The 21,194-nt window shown below is 32.5% G+C and overlaps 1 protein-coding gene across 1 annotated transcript in view; it reads left to right on the forward strand.

The window, feature by feature from the left end:
- Positions 1–271: 271 nt before the first annotated feature.
- LOTGIDRAFT_230248 (hypothetical protein) overlaps positions 272–21,194 on the forward strand; it is a gene marked incomplete at both ends in the record, with an annotated part of 39,391 nt that continues 18,468 nt past the window's right edge. The window contains 40 exons of the mRNA XM_009047200.1: positions 272–331; positions 930–966; positions 1,259–1,340; positions 1,605–1,683; positions 2,089–2,160; positions 2,488–2,632; positions 3,007–3,071; positions 3,583–3,706; positions 3,986–4,091; positions 4,634–4,699; positions 5,098–5,244; positions 5,572–5,624; positions 6,698–6,776; positions 7,270–7,401; positions 7,998–8,114; positions 8,570–8,673; positions 9,023–9,103; positions 9,666–9,767; positions 10,196–10,281; positions 10,474–10,529; positions 11,075–11,164; positions 11,654–11,716; positions 12,324–12,366; positions 12,696–12,812; positions 13,188–13,286; positions 13,690–13,787; positions 14,206–14,299; positions 14,833–14,938; positions 15,204–15,274; positions 15,515–15,622; positions 16,041–16,263; positions 16,530–16,600; positions 16,936–16,992; positions 17,241–17,369; positions 18,123–18,230; positions 18,549–18,616; positions 19,039–19,313; positions 19,860–19,996; positions 20,638–20,723; positions 20,885–21,009. Of these exons, the coding sequence (XP_009045448.1) occupies positions 272–331; positions 930–966; positions 1,259–1,340; positions 1,605–1,683; positions 2,089–2,160; positions 2,488–2,632; positions 3,007–3,071; positions 3,583–3,706; positions 3,986–4,091; positions 4,634–4,699; positions 5,098–5,244; positions 5,572–5,624; positions 6,698–6,776; positions 7,270–7,401; positions 7,998–8,114; positions 8,570–8,673; positions 9,023–9,103; positions 9,666–9,767; positions 10,196–10,281; positions 10,474–10,529; positions 11,075–11,164; positions 11,654–11,716; positions 12,324–12,366; positions 12,696–12,812; positions 13,188–13,286; positions 13,690–13,787; positions 14,206–14,299; positions 14,833–14,938; positions 15,204–15,274; positions 15,515–15,622; positions 16,041–16,263; positions 16,530–16,600; positions 16,936–16,992; positions 17,241–17,369; positions 18,123–18,230; positions 18,549–18,616; positions 19,039–19,313; positions 19,860–19,996; positions 20,638–20,723; positions 20,885–21,009 (3,961 nt within the window). The remainder of the gene's footprint in view (positions 332–929; positions 967–1,258; positions 1,341–1,604; positions 1,684–2,088; positions 2,161–2,487; positions 2,633–3,006; positions 3,072–3,582; positions 3,707–3,985; positions 4,092–4,633; positions 4,700–5,097; positions 5,245–5,571; positions 5,625–6,697; positions 6,777–7,269; positions 7,402–7,997; positions 8,115–8,569; positions 8,674–9,022; positions 9,104–9,665; positions 9,768–10,195; positions 10,282–10,473; positions 10,530–11,074; positions 11,165–11,653; positions 11,717–12,323; positions 12,367–12,695; positions 12,813–13,187; positions 13,287–13,689; positions 13,788–14,205; positions 14,300–14,832; positions 14,939–15,203; positions 15,275–15,514; positions 15,623–16,040; positions 16,264–16,529; positions 16,601–16,935; positions 16,993–17,240; positions 17,370–18,122; positions 18,231–18,548; positions 18,617–19,038; positions 19,314–19,859; positions 19,997–20,637; positions 20,724–20,884; positions 21,010–21,194) is intronic.

Below are 21,194 nucleotides of genomic sequence, written 5' to 3' on the forward strand. Positions count from 1 at the left end.
TAGGGAATATGGCAACTGATGGAACTCCAAAAGGCGTCACAGAATGCCCATTCCACACATGGAAACCGGAAAAATGTTATCAACTTCACACGTGTCACTGTTTACAAACACAACCTTTGACCTCTCACAATTTATTCCCCTTTAATAATAACTCTTTATCGTGGAGTCTAGAAAGGTGGTTCATTGATGTCAACTTCCGGGAACTAATTCTGAAGATTTTTTTCCTGAAGTTTCGATTCCTTCAAAGTGAAAATCGGATCAATGAAAGAAAATGGGAAATTCAAACAGTAGTAGTGATACAGATGAAGACAGGGGTGGTGAAAATGTAGAGGTTTGTTGGCATGACTTTCTGTATATGCAAGCAGGTTCTTGTTTTTTTTTGACAGAGGACTGATCAATGAGAGAAGAGAGGGCCGAAAATGTTGGTTAAAGTTTTCTGTGTTTTCCCCTGCTTGTCATTTTCCCCGGCTTGTCACTTTCCATTCACCTACCCATGGTCAATAATGGCAATGCTGAGATATTACACTGGATGAAGTGCACAAAGTCATCTACTGACACTGTCTGACCACATTTGTAGATTTACATTTTCATGAACCATTTGTGAAATGACAGACAAAATTCAATTCTGAGCTAACCATGGTCTGAGAGTAGATGCTAATAAAATAAGTTGACAAGCCATTTAAATTGCTTTTATGCAAAATGTGTCATTGATGTAAACATGCATTATGCTAGTGGGATCAGCAATTAGCTCAGTCAAATTCAAGAGTATTTCTGAGTTAGAAATTTACTTTGAATTTATGGAATATTTCTTGCTATGTCCTACTTGTGAGGTTCTTTTTCTTGATGCAGCTCTTTAAACATACTGGTCCCTATGTTATACTATTTCCTACGTGTTATGTGTAATAGCTGACTTAATTTGGATTTTTCAGGATGATGATGGATTTTCTGATGGTGAGAATGAATCAGGTAAATATTTTATATTATTACACATTGATAAAGGAAGATGTTTATTGTTACATGTATCAGACACTCAGACAGTTTGACTTTATGAGACAGTGTCTGTGCAGAAGCACAGACTATTCAGATTCACTAACCCAACTGTTCACATGCTAATACAAATAGCATTATCAACATGTCATTCTGATTTTGGTTGCAATTGTCTTTAGTGGAATTACAGAACATTTGATAAACCCTTTCAGCTTTGTGAAGAAATAGTACATATTACCATGTTATTGTGTTAAATGTTTATATTTTGTAGGTACCAAAGAAGATGTGGTTTCAGCTGATTTAAATAATCTATTTGATTCTCAGTCTTTACGAACTCTGGCTTCAAAAATCAGGTATCTCTAATATAATTATAAATAATACTTTAAATGCCCTCTATTTGTGTGATGCATAAACCTGAATTAGTTAGTTTAGTAATTCATAATAGATTATCAGGATTTGGTGATATTCTGAACAGAAACTTGGTTTAAGCAGTAGTTATCCATCAGCAGTAGACAATAATTCAAACAGTAAAAACATCCAGGAACATGTGGAATGGTTTCAATTACTTTCTTCCCTACCCTTCACTATTAATGCTTATATCATTCCATGTTTTGTAGAGAAGAGATACCAGCTAATGTTCTTCACCAGCATCATAATTCTATTGTTAGATGGCTGTATGACAGACCAGAAACACAGGTAGGTGTTCAAAAAAATCTCTTTCAATGAATGATGTTCAACGAAAAGGATCCTTGTCTGCCTCATACATGTGATGTAGGCCCATTGACTGATGGTGATTCATAAAGGTAGCTTTGAACAGGTTCTGTCTGATACAATTCTGGGCTCAATGGAACGGACAGAAACAAATAATGCAACATTTTTTTGTCTGCAATTTTGAATTCCGTCTGCACTTACTTTTTTTTCAGGAGCATGTGGAACTCATTCTGAACTCTGTTCTAATTTGTTTTATTGTACATCCAGTTGATTCCAAGAATTCTGAAGCCTTCAATCTAGCGGTCCAATGATATTAATATTGACCACAAAAACTTCCTTCTTACAAGATCAAATCTTGCTTATTGACTCAATTCTCCATTTAATTTACAGGAAACTGTCCATTATACACAGTTCACTGATATGTTGATTTCAAAAGGAGCCACAAAAGCTGAAGCAATTAGAGTGAGTTTTACTTTGCTTTGAGAAGATATTTTCATTCTACTGACATGTCGGACCTATTAAAGTATCTTAAATTGGAAATATTTAATCTATAGTCCGAATGTAAGGGTACAACTAAAGCCAATGGTAAAAAAAAAATTGAAAAGTGGACTGTTTTTATACGGTTTTTAGCAAATGAACCAAATGAAGTCGTCTGAATGGTTCTGTTTTGTACTGTTAAATGATAGATTCAAAATGCTCATCCTAATTGATCTACTGAAGATAATTGAAATGGATTCTGATTGCAGGTTATTTACAATGTTTTGAATCCAATATGTTTTCCAATTGTAGATATTCCAACAGTTTGATACTGATGGTAGTGGAATGGCTGATATATCTACTATACTGGACTCAGTTGACTCGTGGAGTGGTGGGTCAGTGAAGGGAGAAATTGGTTTAAATATCAGAATGTTACAAGCTTGTACCTTAACACCAGGTATGAGGAGATATATTCTAGAAATAGATCAATTATTGACTTTGACTATTATGTTGAATACAGGGATATAACCAATTCATCACTTGTTTCTCCACTTTTGTTATATAATGATAGAAAGTAAAGTCAGATTTTAATTCTGAAGAATTCTACAGGAAGCTGAACTGTTCAGGAAATATTTACACGGCTATATTTTGAAACTATGACTGCTTCTGTCACCTGATATATCTTCAGTAAATCCATTTAAAATTGCACTTGTACAGACTCGTTAGCAAAATTACCAAGCTTCATTAAACTCCTGAAAGTTTACCCCTCAAATGGATTACTTGAGATATTCTTTTGATGGAGCACCAGGAAAATATTGTCTGTTTTTCCAGGTTTTGTTGATGTTTATTCCGGGGATAAAAATCCTATCAATAACCATGGTGAAAGAATTCTCAAGGTTTGTGTTAAAGTTGTGTTAATGGATCTCATCGTCTAATCTTAGTAAAAATGCATGTATATTATATTTTCCATGATCTGATTGGTCAACTATAATTATAACCAACCTCATTACCATATCTTTAAAACCAGATGATGATGATAATTCAGTTAAATAGAAATATCAAAACCAGTATTTGGTATATTATTCTAAGATTTCAAAATTTTCTATCCTTTGAAAGAAAGAAACAATTATATTTTACAAGGATAACAACTTAATATCACAGCTAAGGATCCTTTCTACCATTATATCCTTGACCTAACCTCTTGGCATTGATCTTTCCTGGATTATCTGTACTCATTTACAGCTGGGTGGACTGGAATGATGAGTGAAGATGACTTATTCAAGGTCATTATACTTTCACACACGGATCGAGATTGGAACCCACAGCCACCATTTGAGTACGGTTTTAAAGTTACTAATATTTAGAATTGAATACCCAGGTTAAAATAGCATGTTTATTTATTTTCAGTATTTATTACGTAACCGTGGAGACAGTAAGTCACTCCCATTCCCGTTTTTAAATGGTTTTAATAATACTGGAAACATGAGACTTTCTGTTTTAAAATCTACTTTTAATCATCTTAAAAATCATGGTAAGTAGAGAGTAACTTTTGTCTTTTAAGAGAATAGGCTATTAACACTCTTCCATGCTGATGTTTACATGGTCTTTGGTGTCAGTAATTAAGATTAAGCAGGCCAGATTTATGTTGTGTTGATTACTGCTTAAACTATCCAAATATTTAGCAAACTGTTCTTGTCTTTGTTTGGAATGGGACCCTTATGTGTACAAAAATCAATGATAGACTAAATATTGGCAAGACTATAATGATAAATATGAATTTTTCCACATTTTGCATTTCCTTTTTTTGTAGGTAGTGAAAGAGAAGAACAAGAACTAGGAGAAGGGGAAGAGTTACGTCCCATTACAAAATGTTATACATCAATAGAGGTGTCTACTAATACAGCAGATGCTTATAGGTTTGTTATTTTACATATCCTTGACTTCCCTCTCCACCCCTTCATTTAATAGAGGTGAAGTGTCTACTAATACAGCAGATGCTTATAGGATTATTACTTTACATAGCCCTACCAGACTCCCCCCTTCCCCACTCTGCCTCTCCTGTACACTCAATAGAGGTCAATAGAGGTCTCTACCAACACAATGTGATGCTTATAAGTTTGTTACTTTACATACTACTTGCCCTGCATTTTTAACTCATTGCAGACTGGATGGTCTGTATTAGCTTTCTCGAACAGCTTTCTATCTAATTTCATCTTCCCATGTGCACTTGATCAACATCAACATAAATGTCTATGTATCTCTTGCTAATGGATTACTGAAGGTTACTGAAAAGTGAAATGGTTAAACATTTAGAGTGTTCCATATTGCTTGATTATTTGACAAACTATGTGGGCATAATGTGGTTTTTTATTAAAACACATATATCAGTAGGACATGTTAAAATGGCTTATTGTGAACTAAAATCAAACTTTATATCCATTTGTGTTTATTTTTTCAGATTGACTAATGGTGATCCCAATACATTTTGGCAGTCTGATGGCACAGCTAGAACACATTGGATCAGGTATACAATTTTCATATTTATGTATACATACTTTATTCGATGAAATGTCAAGGGTCTTCAATGTGCACAGCCTGTAGCACTCAGGGCCTTTGTTTATCATCCCAACCATAGGACTAGATTTACTTTTAAATATCGAAGGTATAATTACACTGGATTTTGGGTTATCAAGCAAGCAGCTCTCTTTGAAATATTGACAGATATGTCAGCAGTCATTTTGCATACTAACTTGTTTTACAATTATTTTACATGTATATTTAAAAATGAGAAAAATCCAATATGTTCCTGAATGATTAAAATAAAAAAAAACAAATTTTGATCCCAAGGCCAGTGCTTCAAAGAGTTGTCCCAGTGTTGGCTTTATACTAATAAAATCTAAAAAAATTGTCTTTGTATTCTAGGCTACAGATGAAGAGTAATGCTGTATTAAAATTATTAACAGTAAATGTAGCTTCGTCTGATCAGAGTTATATGCCAGAACTAATCACAGTATCAGCTGGTAGAAATCCTCGATCATTGAGAGAAGTCAAAGAAATCAGAGTGCCTAGGTAAACAGAGCTTTTGTTTTTAATTTTCATAGTCAGTTAGTGAACAAATTATAATTGTTGGCAATTTGTCTTGTTAATATGTTAATCCACAGAAAATGGATCATTTTGATATAAAATTCACACCTATAGCTGTTTTTAGTACTTAGTCCCCCCCTGATAAGAATTCACTTGCAGGAATTAACTCACAGAACAAAGACTTTTACATTTACTCTTGTTACAAATTCATTATGAAAATAAGATGACCTCTAACAAACCACAGAAAATCTTAAAATTGATTATGAGAATAATCATGAAATATATCGCTTTTAAATTGTTTTATTTCAACAGTAGTACAATTGGAGAAGTTGTTTTATTGAAAAATGCTAAAATTCATTATCCAGGTAAGTAGGATTCATTTTAACTCTAGAATTTCTTTTATTAACTCTAGAATTTCTTTCATTAACTCTAGAATTTCTTTTATTAACTCTAGAATTTCTTTTATTAACCCTAGAATTTCTTTTATTAACTCTAGAATTTCTTTTATTAACTCTAGAATTTCTTTTATTAACTCTAGAATTTCTTTCATTAACTCTAGAATTTCTTTTATTAACTCTAGAATTTCTTTTATTAACCCTAGAATTTCTTTTATTAACTCTAGAATTTCTTTTATTAACCCTAGAATTTCTTTCATTAACTCTAGAATTTCTTTTATTAACTCTAGAATTTCTTTCATTAACTCTAGAATTTCTTTTATTAACCCTAGAATTTCTTTTATTAACCCTAGAATTTCTTTTATTAACCCTAGAATTTCTTTTATTAACTCTAGAATTTCTTTTATTAACTCTAGAATTTCTTTTATTAACTCTAGAATTTCTTTCATTAACTCTAGAATTTCTTTCATTAACTCTAGAATTTCTTTTATTAACTCTAGAATTTCTTTTATTAACCCTAGAATTTCTTTCATTAACTCTAGAATTTCTTTTATTAACCCTAGAATTTCTTTTATTAACTCTAGAATTTCTTTTATTAACTCTAGAATTTCTTTTATTAACTCTAGAATTTCTTTTATTAACTCTAGAATTTCTTTTATTAACTCTAGAATTTCTTTCATTAACTCTAGAATTTCTTTTATTAACCCTAGAATTTCTTTTATTAACTCTAGAATTTCTTTTATTAACCCTAGAATTTCTTTTATTAACCCTAGAATTTCTTTTATTAACCCTAGAATTTCTTTCATTAACTCTAGAATTTCTTTCATTAACTCTAGAATTTCTTTTATTAACTCTAGAATTTCTTTTATGACACCTTAGTTTTACTTGAACCGAGCAAAGAATTCTGCTTTCTCCTTTAAATTAATAAACAAGTTGATAAGTAGATATTAGCTATCAATTGGAGACCAATCAATTACAATGTCTTGGGAAACCTTCTCTCATTTAATACATGTGGATATTATATCTACTGTTTCTATTTCTAGTGGTACAGATCAATATTAAGCGTTGCCGTAGTGATGGTTGTGATACTAGAATCAGAGGGTTAAAGGCTGTAGCTTACAGGTAAATCTTTTTACAACATACAAAATAAATATAACAAAGTAGATACAAAGTAGATACAATTTCTATAAGACTTATCTGTAATTCATACAGTAACAAGACAGACTGAAAGTTACTGTGTAACTTGCTGATTTTTACCAGCTGTCTTTTAGATATTTGATTGGGTTCCATTAGATCTTGGCATATCTCTTATCCTTTGACAGTATAAGCCAGTTGATAACAATAAGGTAGAGTTCGAATTCATCTTGGTATATAAAGAAGCAGTGACGGAGCCATGTTGACGTCTGATGGGGGGGCAATATCTGAGGTTGCGTGAAATTTTAACCTTGTTATGAGATTCATGCTCGAAAAACTTGCGTTCAAAGCTCCAAGGGGCCCCTTTGGCTCCGCCACTGTAAAGAAGTCTAATGCCAGCCTAGTACTTTTAAACCTGTGTCGCTTTCAACATTTTCCACCTCATCTAAATCAGTTATTTTATTCTGATTCTATTCTACAGAGTAGTAAAAGAACCAGGAATCAGTATACTTGACGCCTCAGCCTCCTGGTATTTACAGATTTTAACATCACTAGTTACTGCTACCATACCACAGTCACCTTTTCTACGTGATTCTGTAATCAAACATACCAAGTAAGTAACAGGAATTAATCATTCTTTATATCATTTCTATGGTTACTAGGCAAATCCTTGAATTATAATGTAATTGTTCAAATTAGCATGAGATAAGGGTTTTAACCGTTTATGATGTTGAATTTAGTTATGAACTATTTGACAGTTGAAAACTAGGAGAAACTTTAGACAGTTGCTTCAAACCTTCGAGAGATTGCGTCATCCACATATTAACTTTACCAGCTTAAAGAAGTCAATTTAAAATATCTATTGCTTTTTCAGATTAAAATCTTTCATAGGTTCTCCTTAATTCAACGAAAAAACAAACAGGGAAAAATTAGACTGTCACTTCTAGGATTTTATTATCATTTTCATGTGTTCACACACCTTTAACAAAACAATAGATTTTTACTTTTATTTCAATGTGGATTAGTAAATTACAATCTGGTGACTTTGTTTCAATATGTTTTGGAGCCTGGGACAGCAAAGTCAATATTTCAAAAATTATTATAGAATATCTCATAAATTATAACATTAACTTATCATTATATAATTTCCATTTTTAATTGTTTGTTAACATTAGATATATTTCATTTACAATGTGTTATATTTTCCAGGTCAGCTTTGGATCACATGCCACCACTGTCCCTCTGTGCAGCCAACTATGATAAACCACAGTTTCTCAGTCGCCATGTTTTAAAGGAACTTGATACGTTTATAATGGACATGTCTCTGTAAGTCTTAGTTGATGTGCATTTTATTTTCTTGTAATGTGAAGACTTGACGTTTCAAAATGGATTCACAACTCTGGACTTTCACGCACTATTTTATGATTTTGCTATCATTGTTAAATGTCTTATCACAGTCTTATCAAGAGTTATTAAAAATTAATCTGTTAGTGAAGCTATTTGTGAAATTAGATTGTTTTAGACTGAGATATTAGCACATAAATGTTATGTATTTGTCGTCACACGATTAAAAAGGATTATCTTTACTACCATTGTTAAACACTAAAAATGTAAACAAAACACATAGATCTGTGTTCAATGGGATAAGAGATTGTTTTTAAGCTATTATTTTAAAGTGATCCTCCCTATTTGTTACCAGTTTGTTGTGAAAATCATTAAGTTAAGAGCAAATAGTCCGACCAAAGTTAGTAACAAAATATTTTTAATATGATCTATTGTAGAAATGAAGACAAGGTTCAACCAGATGGACTCCATATTGTTTTGTCTTTAAACTTAGCTCGTGGTCATGTGGCTCGTTTGATACAACTTCTTAAATATTTCTATGGTTAGTTGATTTTGAATTTAAATACAGATCTAGAAATCTAAAGGAAAACATTTTTAGCTTTGAGTGGTCTTTGAGTAAATCACATTATACGTAGATTTTTCAACCTGGTTATCAAATGTCATTGAGGCTGGTCTGAGGGACTGACATTAAAAACATGTTTAGTAGCTTGGATGAGGCAAAAATCCAAGGCCCTAATATGTCTGTGTTTGACAGTCTGCAGATTGCAATCTGAATAGATGTGTAATTTTTGTAATATATCAAGTATAATATATAGTTAATGAGTTTAAGATGTTTTGATAAATATCTTGTGGCTTTTTGTTGCTACTTTGTTCTATCTGTTTATTTTTAGAAACTCCAGATATGAGTTTAAATTGTGCCAAACTATTACAGTCTGCTATAGATGCTAAAAATACTTGCTGGGAAAGACTAGGTAAGAAAAGTATATACAAAGTGAGGTGGCAAACAATGAAAATTACCCTGGATTACTCTTGTAGAGTTGTAGTGACACAGTGGGTGAGATGTTCAGGGTTCGATCTCCACATAGGTTCTGATAAACAGAACAGTATGACAGAATACTCTAGATCATTTAATTTCTCATGATCTGAGCATTGAGCCAGGTGCCTAGTGTCTACAGCAATGTTTAAGAGCTCTCTGTCCTGTCAAAATAGCAAGAATGTTTATGTTGATTATTTTTAGATATTTTGAAATGCCGTGACTTGATTTGTAAAACAATATATTCTCAACTTTTATTTTTATGGTATATATAAAAACACTAGCTGAAGTTTGCTGTCAATGAATTGCTACCAACTTAGAGCAAATCTGATTATTGTAGACCAAAACATAGACCTAGATAACAGAACCTCAAAAACATGTTGTTACTCAGTTTCACGCTATGAGATCTTTAGACAAATGACCTATGTATTTTGATTTTAATTAATTCATGAGGTATAATATTATTGCCATACCATTCATCCAATATTACTGTACTGCAGGCAGTGTAGTACCAATGTCGGTGCTAGGTCATCCTGGTAATTCAGAAGACGTCTCATCATTAGAAAATGTCATCAACCATTCTGCTGAAGGAGCAAAAAATGGTAAATAAATATTTCTAAATCTCTCAGTCTATTATCTATTAATTTGAAGAACTGCAGTAATTTGGGACCTGGGCTCCGTTCCACAAAAACCTTACGATAAGAATTTGTTGTAAGTATAGAATTTTTAAATTTCAAAATACCGTACTTACGACAAAAATTGATCGCAAGATTTTTTGTGAAACAGTGTCCAGTTTCTTAGAAAATCTTACGATCAAATTTTGTCGTAAGTTTGCTATTTCTCGATAAGTTCCACAGTTACGACAATTTCTTATCTTAAGATTTTTTAAAAAAAGGGGACCAAGATTACTGAAACAAACAATTGTCCATAGTGATTCATGGATGCAAGTTTATATTCCCTCTCTTGAAAATCATTTTTTATCATAAAAACCTCAATGTGCTAGAGTAAAATTTTATTTTCTTGCTTGTAGTCTATTATACAGCTGAGAATACGACCAAAGCTGATTTATTTTTTAAAAGTAAAGATTATGCTCAGTTTACCAAATTTAGAATTAAGGTAAAAAATAATTCTTTAAATTTCCAATTTTGTCGTTAATTTTTGAATAAAATCATGAAAATTGAAGACTGGAAACAGCATTTTGGAAATTATTATCAAACTAGACTGGAAAGTAGAGTCAAACTTAAATTCCTGTGAAAATTACTGGAGGATATCCTTGCAAGTTTGGAGGTTTTCTTGGTTTTGTTGTAGATTCCACCTGGAGGCAAGTCACCAAGAAGAGGGCTGATATTTGTTTTAAATGAAACGTAAGTATTAATATTTAATTAAAACTGACTGTATGCTCTGGACAAGTGTTAAGGTGTGACCTGACTGTGATTTCATTTTTTTCATATTTAACACTGTTATTTGTTATATAATATTTATTCAAATTATATTCTAGTGAATTTTGTCTTTTGATTACTTTTTATCTTTTATTTGATGTTTTTCTTATGACCTTTGATTGTTGTTATCCATGTAATTATTTGTAATTTATTGTTTGTATAGTCAATGAGGTGCAGAATGGAAGACAGGCCTATCGGTGGGTATTCAGGATCTTATCTTGATACTCATCGATATTGTATGGCCTAATTTTTTACCCTTTTGTAACATTGTATCATTATTATTATTATTATTATTATTATTATAAGATTTTAACTATGAAACATGATGATATTGTGGAGTTTTGAAGGAGATTAGGGTATCTATACATTATCTATTTGTGTGATATTTCAGAGAGAATTTTAACTATGAAACATGTTGATATTGTGGGGTTTTGAAGGAGATTAGGGTATCTATTTGTGTGATATTTCAGAGAGAATTTTAACTATGAAGATGAAGTAAAGAAATACAGTAAATATGATAACTGGCATGAATTAGAATATAAATTTAGTGTCAACATTAGGTAAAATTTTTCGATTTCAAACTTTCAAGTGATCTTTAACCTGCACAGCCTGTAGCACACAGGGTCAATTAGGCATTAGAGCAAAGGTAGGAAAACCTGCAGTGTCTACCATTGAAATTTATCTCAATCTCTGACCTATGTAGGTAATGTAAACACAGTTGGTTGTTATATTATAGATTTGACAAATATTGTCATAGTCTACTAGAAGCTATAAGAATGAAGCTGATGATAAACTTTAAAAAATAGACTGTTTTTTACTAGCAGATTAATATTGTGTAATGTCCATTTAACAAGGATGTCAATTATAGTATTAATAGAAAAACCCAAATGTCTTCACAAAGTCAATAAAAAAACCTGTATTTTTGTGTTCAGTGGGAGAAAAGATAACTCAGCTACTTTTTTTTGGCGGTAAACTAATCAAACTCTTTAATTTAAAAGTTTCTCAATGCAACAAAAATAGATTGTAAAATGTAAACTAATTATTTTTAGGTCTGCTGGTTTTGGAGGGAAACCTGATAACCCTGTTAGTTATTTCTATTTTGATGATGACTGGTAAGGTGGCCATTTTTTACTTTAGTTTTTAAATAAACAATGTTTTTTAATTACATAAGTACATATTAGAATATGGTAATAAATTGGGGCCGCTTGATTTGTGAGTTCTGGACTTATGGAATCAACCAGCTATCCAATAAAACAAAGTTGGAATGGAGTTCGGTGGCAGAGCCAGGTTTACGTCCGAGGTTGCCAGAATTTCTAACCAAGTTATGATATTTTTGCCCGAAAAACATGCCTTTGGGGCTGCGAGGGGAGGCCGGGGAACCCCTATGTCCCCCCTTTGGCTCCGCCACTGATGGAGTTGAGAACTCATTCCAAGTGTGCCAAATATAAGTAGGTGCAGACAGAATTCAAAATGGCAGAGACGGAAATGGATGTGACAATTCCGCTTTCATACCATTGGATTGGGGGCAGAATTGGAAAAGACGGAACCTGTTCAGAACTGTCCAATCCAGCGCCAAAAAGCCTTACTTTTGTACAACAATGAAGTATAGTTTTACTTCTTGGAATGCTATTGGATCAGATACTTTATTTTAGTATAGCAATAATCATGAGAATAAGTTTTCTAAATGTTTTTACTTTCTATACTTTTATTTTATTACAGTGATGAAATTGATATCACAGTAAGCTGGTACCCCACAGGAAAGGTATAGTCATATTTCAAATATATCGGATCTTTTCCTATTCAGATAAGAAAGTTAAAATTGTGCCACTGCTGGTCCTGATGATAAATATTGCTGTTCATTGTTCCATCCCATAGGCGTAGGAGACAAGGCCAGGGGGGAACCCCCAAATACTATCTCTTTGGGCAGCGACCAAAAAACCTAAAAAAAAAAAGAAAAATACAGGTAAAATTTGTGGAAAAATTTCAGGCAAACAAGTCTGCCCCCCTAACAGGTCTTCGGCCTGTACGCCGGGCCCATGTCCATCCCTTATAAAACACCCATATTTGATTAACAATATTTTTATTTTACAGGTCGTGTTGGTAAAGTTATTAGAACCTCGACAAGAAAAAGCTGATAGACTTGGTTTAATTTCAATCAAATTCTTTGGTTTTACCAGGAAAATTCCTAACTTGGATGAAGATAAATCAGTGAGTCGAGTTCTTTAAACAAAATTTATTAAAAACCATTACCTCATCTCATGCTGATGGTTCGTGTTTAGGATACACAAATTCAGGGTTAACTTTCTGATTTGGTCATTAGGCATTAGAGCAAAGGTAGAAAAAACCCACAGTGTCTACTGAAATTAATCCCAATCTCTGAACTATGTAGGTAATGTGAAAGCCAATTGACAGCGTTAAATTTGACCTCAGTAGGTTGGATGGTTGGTTTATAATTTGGTTTGAGTTTACCATTTTATGGACTCAATGTAAGAAAGGCACTCCTAACTTATTACCCAAAAAATAGATTATTATTATTAAATGAGTCTGAATTTGATTTGCAAAATAATGTATTGTCTTTTCCAGTCTATTCCACAACTAAATCCTGAGAAAAGATCCAGCTGTTCCAGTCTAGAAATTGTACAATGTGTTTTAGCCTTCTTGGTTGATCTTTCTGTAGACCAGGTTAGTTAGTCACTAGTCGATCAGAATTAGAATATATCCTTTATTATAAGCTACAAATACATTTTTAGATAGAGGTTTACAATATAGTCTTGGAAAGATACCTTGCTACCTTTTGTGAGGTCAAATTTTTAAACTAAGTCACCAATGTACATCATGCATGTATTCCCATTAGGATAAGTACCGTATGGCCTTCCCTACAAGCTGTGATAAACTGATACTTGAACAAATATATTTATCCGAATCTGAGATGTTTCGAAAAATTAAGCAGTCCAAACACCTTTAACTTTAGTCTAGTGTGTTTATTACTTCTTAAATTACTTTTGAATAATTTAGACTGTTTATGGTTCTATTTTGAACATTCTGTTTATGTGCACAAAATCTTGATATTGATAATATTTTCTAGGTTAAAAAGAAAGGAAGGATTTCTAAAGGAGAATATTTAGATTTTCAAGGTGTAGAACTAGATACAATATGGTCTCTGTATCAACTCTTTCAACAGAGGTAATGGTTTTATAGAATTCGTCTCATCTATATATCATCACACTCGTTTCTGAAAAAATAAACTTGGTGTTAGTGTAGAATGAGAAATATCATTGATTAAAATTGATCATAAGATTTTTTGTGAAACAGGGCCCTAGTCTGGATTGTTAAATGCTCATTTGGGAACTGCAGGGCAGGCTGTTGGATATCATATTGTTTCTAAATCAAATGAGGGCATTATTGAATATTTTCTCTTGTTGACTATCACCTCAGCCACTAATGCACTGGGGCTGCTAGTTTGATTAGTTATTTTAAACCTAGTCTGTCGTACTAAGAACTTTAGAGTGTATTTCTAATATTTGTATAATTTATAGGATTTTTTATAGCAATTACTAACAAATGCGCAAAATGACTTTATTCTGATTTTTTCCGCCTTCAGTGACAACCCAGAATGGCAGTCTTGTAGTATAACCATACTGAAATTATTACATAGTTTAACACCAGTCATACAGCCTCATTCAGATTCAGCTAAGGTAAACCAACATTTTAGATTCATCAAAACTTAAAGGGATTATAAAGAGGTTTTCTTATATTTATACTGGACACTGATAGCATCAATTTACACCATTTAATTTTCAATCAGACGTCTGTTGTTCCTGTAAGTATGTAAATGCTCAATGACTGCTCTATTGCAAAAGTTGCTTATCAAATATCAAGTGATGTCGACATCATGAAATGCTTAGTTTAAGTGGATTTCAAGACCAATTGGAATAATGGAAATCAATGCTGTCAGTGTCTATGATACAATAATAAGTGACAAAAACCTCTTTACAATCCAAAATATTGCTGTTCAATGTTCCATGTTATAGACATAGGAGACAGGGGCAGGGGGGAACACCCAAATACTATCCTTTCGGACAGCGACCGAAAAACCTGAAAACAGAGAAAAGAAAACAGGTAAAATTCGTGGGAAAATTTCGGGCAAACCAGTCTGCCCCACTAATGTATTCTCACAAGAACAAGAATTCTAAAACTATGATATCATGTATGTTGTTTTATATTCCAGAGAACATTTGATGAGGTATTCCACTATCTATGTAGTGTGATAGATAACAATGAAATTAATAAAACCAGTCCTATTTATATATTAGCAGAACAACTTATAGTAGATGGTAAGATTATATCTGGTTTTCAGTTGTTTAATGTTGTACACTGTGGTATCCACTACTTTACATCTTGCTGGCTGTATTTCAGATTGTGGTGAACTGTTATCTGCTTATAGTAACACTTAACTCCGTGTTGTACTTCACAGGGAGGACCAATAATGTACAGTAATAGAAACATAAGGCATCACCTAAGCTTGCTATTGACATTGTTACTATTGTATGTATATAGACACCGAACATCATATAACTTAAATGTTTTGTATTATTGTAGGTGCTTCGTTATTTTTTCCGAATAAGGAGATGAAAAGACAAAGATTATTTACTATGATGAATAATGTAGAGGTAGGTACTAAAAAAACAAAACAATAATATCAAGCTGAATAATTGAATAGAGCATCTTCACTCATATTTCCAGTCCACCCAGCTGTAAATGTGTACGGATAATCAGGTAAGGATCGATGCCAATGAGGTTTGGTAGAAAGGATCCTTTGGGAAAGTTTATAACCTTGTAAAATATAGTTGTCTTCTCTTTTCTTTCTTTCTTTCTTTTTTATCTCTAAGAAAAGAAATTATTATTTGTAGAACTTGACAACAGCACCTTCTGTAGCCTTGGTGTTCCAGTCTCTCTGTCAATTTTTTAGTGCTGTTGATCCACAAGGATTCTTAGATCTACCCAAACAACCTACAACGGTAAGATTTAAAATTTGCATTATTTTGTCTTTGAATTTCTTTTTGGATTTTCAGATTTCAGAGAGGTAACACATCTCAGAGTTCAGCCGTGCTTTATTCCTTCTAATGCAGTTCCTCATACTTTCACATGACAACAGGGGCAACAACTCTGTCTACATGACTATTATAATGTCTTGTATTGACCATAATGTGTCCATAGAGTTTGTAAAAGTTATTAGATAGCCAGTTCTTGTCCCCATTTTTAAAAAAAAAAAAAATGAAATGTGAATATACATGAGAGGTTCAGATGCTTTTGATCGATCACTCTGTTTTACTTTCTGTTTCGGCAACTGATTGTCTCATAATAACCTTGAATCCAAGTGTTGCTGTATCAGTGATATACCAGTGAATCTTCAGTAATTATTTTCCATTTTTTCAGACATTTAACATCAGTACAGTGCTAGATGTGATGAAAACACTGATATTGGTTGCTAGCCAGGAACACACCTATACCAGTAAAGATAATACAACTAACGAACAACTGACTTATCTTATACAACTATCAGGCTCTTTACAATCTAGTCTACTGTCTTGGTGTTCTAGACTACTTACAGAAGAAGATGAAAGCGTTAAGACTGTTGCTGTTAAAATTATTACTGAATGTAAGTCTCTCCTTTGTTATTATGCTTTGGAAGTAAGAATAACCTAATTTTTTTGAGACATTTTAACAAGTGACATTTTACCTTATAATTAAGAATATAGTGTGTACCACTTCTAACTTCTAACTAAGTTTTGTCACTGTGACAATATGCACACTCCCTGATGAAAAAATCAACATTTTTGCATATTGCAGACACCATACTGGTTTCTAAAAATTTAAATTTAACGAAAGTGTGATACATATATTCAAAATGATGATATATTACAGATTCTGTACATGTAGCCAACAGAGCAGTTGAAGTGGTCAATATTTTAATCAGTAAACCTACAGATGAATTGGTGAGTTTGTTTTCTTCTATTTTTTTTTCATTTTAATTGTAATGTAATAATGTTCAGAAAAGGTTTACTTGAAAACTATTTATATTTTAGGAGTCTCAAGTTATATCTACTTTGGTCCATTAAGAAGCATATCAGTCAAACTGAGGCCATTAATCATTTGAAATTTACCAACTTCCTTCATTAGGGTTTCGAATTGCAGAGATAAATTCTTCTAACTTGTAGGTCTGTGGCTCTATTCTGGGAACTGTATGACATTACCTGCTATTGATTGCCCAATCAGGAGATGAAAACATAATAACCCTGTTCATTTCGTTTCATTTCATTCTGAATTTCAGGAAAAACTTGCGAATGATCTTCAGCCTCCATTTTTATCTTCAATAGTCAGACAACTGGTATGTATTTTTTTTATAAAAACTTTTTGGTTCATGCGTTAACTAGAAATTCCACTCTTACAACAAGCCAGGACTTGCACACCATGTTCTCAAACATGTGGTTAGCGAAGGAATGACAATATAGGAGGAACTAGGTAAGGCCAGAGTTGTCAGGCATAAGGCGGTCAAACTGTTTTTTTGTTATTTTGCCCAAGATAATACATACTTATAATCATCAGTTACATGTTTCAGTTTCTGTTAAATTCCAGGTATTGATATTAACGTATTTGAGTCCAAATCTGGAATCTTCTTCACAAGTTAAAATTCTGAACAGTTTTCTTCCTGTATTGGTTCATCTAGAAACAATGGCTAAACAGGTTCCTCAATTATTCTCTAAGGTGGGTATGAAAGCCATTGAAGCCATGCTTGCTTATTTTACTGAATGTCCAGTATAGGTCATAGCAGTGTCTGTGATATTTTTAATACAGTATCTTACTGATAATGATGTAGGTCATATATAGACACAGCTTTATGGAACAACAATCACTGGTTAAAGTTTTATGCAACGTTTCGACGTGTTTCCCCCGTCGTCCTCAGGCACATAATGTTAAGAAGTGATGGGCAAACTATATATACATTAATTATTGTTCCATAAAGCTGTGTCTATATATCGTACTCACAATTGCTAAATGCCATTCTTTAATGATGTAGGTCATTGAGATTGAAGTAGAATTTGTATTAGAGAAAGCACAATATTTGAGATTATGATAATAATAATAATAATAATAACTTTATTAGAAACACAGTTGTACAAGGCAGTCTTCCCTGGGATCTTTCTACATATAACTACAATAATATATTTACAAAATGATAACGTAATAAAAATTGAATATAGAAATAAAATAGAAACTGAACGCATGAATATTAAGTATGACATTAAGGTGATTCAAATATATGTAAAAACAAAATGAAACAAAAGTATTACAAACTTTGAATGTATAAAATGATAGTTATATGCCAAAGAATTATTTTGGGGATCGATAGCTATCTGACTAATACATTTACTCTCTTGCTCTTTAGTTAGAGGTCAAATTTATAATTTGGCACCCATATTGTTGTGTTGATTAAAACGTTGAATATTTGAATTGTAGCCAGAGCTGAATGAGGGCTGGTCTGAGGCCAAGTCTGATGATATCGTGTTACGAACGTGGGAATTAGAATCGCCTCATAATTACGAGAATAATTCACATCTCTCTCAGGTATGTGAGCTATTGTCATTTGGAATGATGTCTCTTTTCATGAAATAGCCTAAAACATGACAAAAAATAGTATAATAGTAGCCTGTAATATAAGAGATTGGGGTGTTTGAAATTAACAAGTTACTATTCAACAAAAGGCACTGGCTCAGGTTTAAAGTTTTGTGTTAGGTTAGAAGAGCATTCTTCTTCGCATCTGTTTATTACATGGGTGATATTAGTTTGTGTCTATGATTTGCCAACTCAGAAAGGGAGGAGCATTTTATTGGCAATGATATAATACATTTCAAATACTCAGAATTTCTTTTATCTTATTTTTAGACGTTTAGCTGTCCTGGTGCGACATCATTTGTAGTTGATTTTGATCCCAGATGTGAAACAGAAAGAAGGTAAGCTTGTATGAAGTATTTTGATAGATTTTTGTAGTAAGTCTGATAAAGTTTGTTAAATTTGAAGATTTTTTTTTATTAGAAAAGGCTCCAGATGGAGAGGAGAAATATCAAACCTATATCTTATTTTCAAAGGCTCGCTTTCCCAAATAGTTTTATTTTTTGTAGAATTTTGTAGGAAGCCTAATTTATGTGACATTTAAATTTTATCAAATTTTTTGAAGAATAGGGCCAGATGAGGCTAGAGGCAGATCAAAAACCTTGAAAATATACCAAGTAATCTATGTTGAAACTCTGAAATGCTGTTGAATTGAGGAACCCAGTGATGTTAAGTGGTAGAGGGTGCTCCAGTAGAGTGATCATGACCTACCTAAAAGGCATAGTAGATACAATGTCATTTTGTATTTTTTCTGTTCTTTTAGATATGATTACCTAGAGTTTACTGATGGTAAAGGAATGAGCAAGAAACTAGATCAGAAAGTGGGATGTGGGAAATGGTCGAAACAAATAGTTTTTAGTGGACCAAATCTACATTTTCTGTTTCACACAGACAGTTCCAATACAGAGTGGGGATACAAATTCACTGTCACAGCCAAAGGTACCCCCGATGCCCCACTGTCATGGCCATGTGACCTTGAACTTGGTTTAGCCAAATTATTTGGAAGATTGTGTGGTCTGGTGTTAAGTTCTAATCCAGGTAAAAATGATTTTTGGTGACATCTCGACATCACTGGCCTTAGCTTTAAAGAGGATTCAAAGTCACTTATCTACAACACTAAAATCCGCTAACCTTTTGTTATTCATTAAACAGAAAGATGTTCAACAATAGACCACCTCTAAATCAGCCCCGTCATTGGGGTGGGGTAAGTGGAGGCTGGGCCCCAGAATGTTAGAATTAAGCCACAGCAAAATCTTCTTTGTTTCAACAAAGATTGATTCATTTATAGGGTAGCCTATTTGTACAAAATCAAAAAGATATAGATTTTGATATGTTCATGGCACCTCAAAATTGTTAGAAATGAGTTCTCTGGGCCTTTAATTCTACAAAGTCTGAGCCCCAGCACCAATTCATTCCTGGCTACAGGCTGCTCTAAATATTACCTATAGATAGGTGATATCTGGTGTTAATAAACTGACAATGATAAGGGTACAACAGTGAATCATCCTCTGGAATATCTATTTCTGAATTTTAAAAAGTAGCATTTGTTTTCCAAACTTTTATAGAATTTTATTTTGTTTCCAGTAGTACCTAAGAATAGTTTACTATTTGAAGGTGAAGATACAGTAGAACAGGATATTTTACGCAGTGAATTATGGACGTCATTATTCCGCGGAGGTTACATGGTTGGCAAGTTACAGAGATCTTTATCTTGTAAAATTGTAAGTATAGGATAAAATTAGTCCAAGGGTTGTTATATTTAAAAACTGTATCCCGAGGAAAAATTATTAAAGACCATAAAAAAATCCAAAGAGAAATGTTTTACTGACTCATTTATTCTGGTTTTTTCTTTTGAAAAAATATTCCAAGGGTGAACCTAGGAGGGTGGTTATGATATATAAAAGTTCTATTAGAGAATAGTGCTGGTGAATCGATGTATTGCTATGTATGACATGCCACGTATCATGTATCGATACTTGGCTATACCTTTCATTCCATAAAAAAGTGCGGATTTTTTAAAGTTGTTTTATGATCAAAATATTTTTCACTGAAATTGTTAGAAACTTTTTATAAGAAAGTGAACGCTAACCACTTCTATCAACTATTTTACCAAATATCACAGTTATAAAGTTATAAATTAATACATATTGAAACTTTGAAGGTTTTTTTGTTGTGAACATTGAAGAGGCCTTTTCCAGCAAAGGGATGCAACCTTTGACTACAAGTTTCAGTCAGTCCTCCAGTAAGAACCAGTGAACTAGAATATTTGGGTATGCATGCTTAAACTAATGACAATGAAATAAAAATTAAAAATCTTGATATAATGATATATCTCCTACTGTTTGTGTTTTTATGTTTTCAGACAACTGATGAATCCAGTCAGATTTTAACCTTCCTGACAGAGCTTATTAAATGTGATACTAGTTTAACTAAAGATTTTATGAAAAAGTAAGTTTTTTGATTATCTTATTGGTAGATTCTGAAACTATTAAAAGAATACTTGTAATAATTGTCTATGATATTTCTATAGTAATAATAATAATAACAGAAATGTATTTCATACAGTTGGATTCATGTTTATTTTTTTTTTATCAATTTTCTATTTGAAGATGTCATCAGTCGAAGCCGAACTCTCCTGATATTGGAGGTGAAGATGTTAAAGAAACTATGATGTATATATTCTCAGCTTTGATCTGGCATACTCAACAACTTCGAGAAGATCTACATAGATATTGTAAGTGGTATAACTAACAAGATACCTCGATTCGACTACATTTCTGTTATATCTGAATTGAGTCAAATGGCAATAATAACTAGCTTGAGGTTGAATTTCACAGCATTTGTCAGTCATAACTGATCAGAGCTAAGAATATCTGACTTGTTTCTAGGGTCAGGGGTCTTGAATTTGGCACATTTGCC

Source organism: Lottia gigantea, assembly GCF_000327385.1.
Source record: "Lottia gigantea unplaced genomic scaffold LOTGIsca_11, whole genome shotgun sequence".
Taxonomy (NCBI): Eukaryota; Metazoa; Mollusca; class Gastropoda; family Lottiidae; genus Lottia; species Lottia gigantea.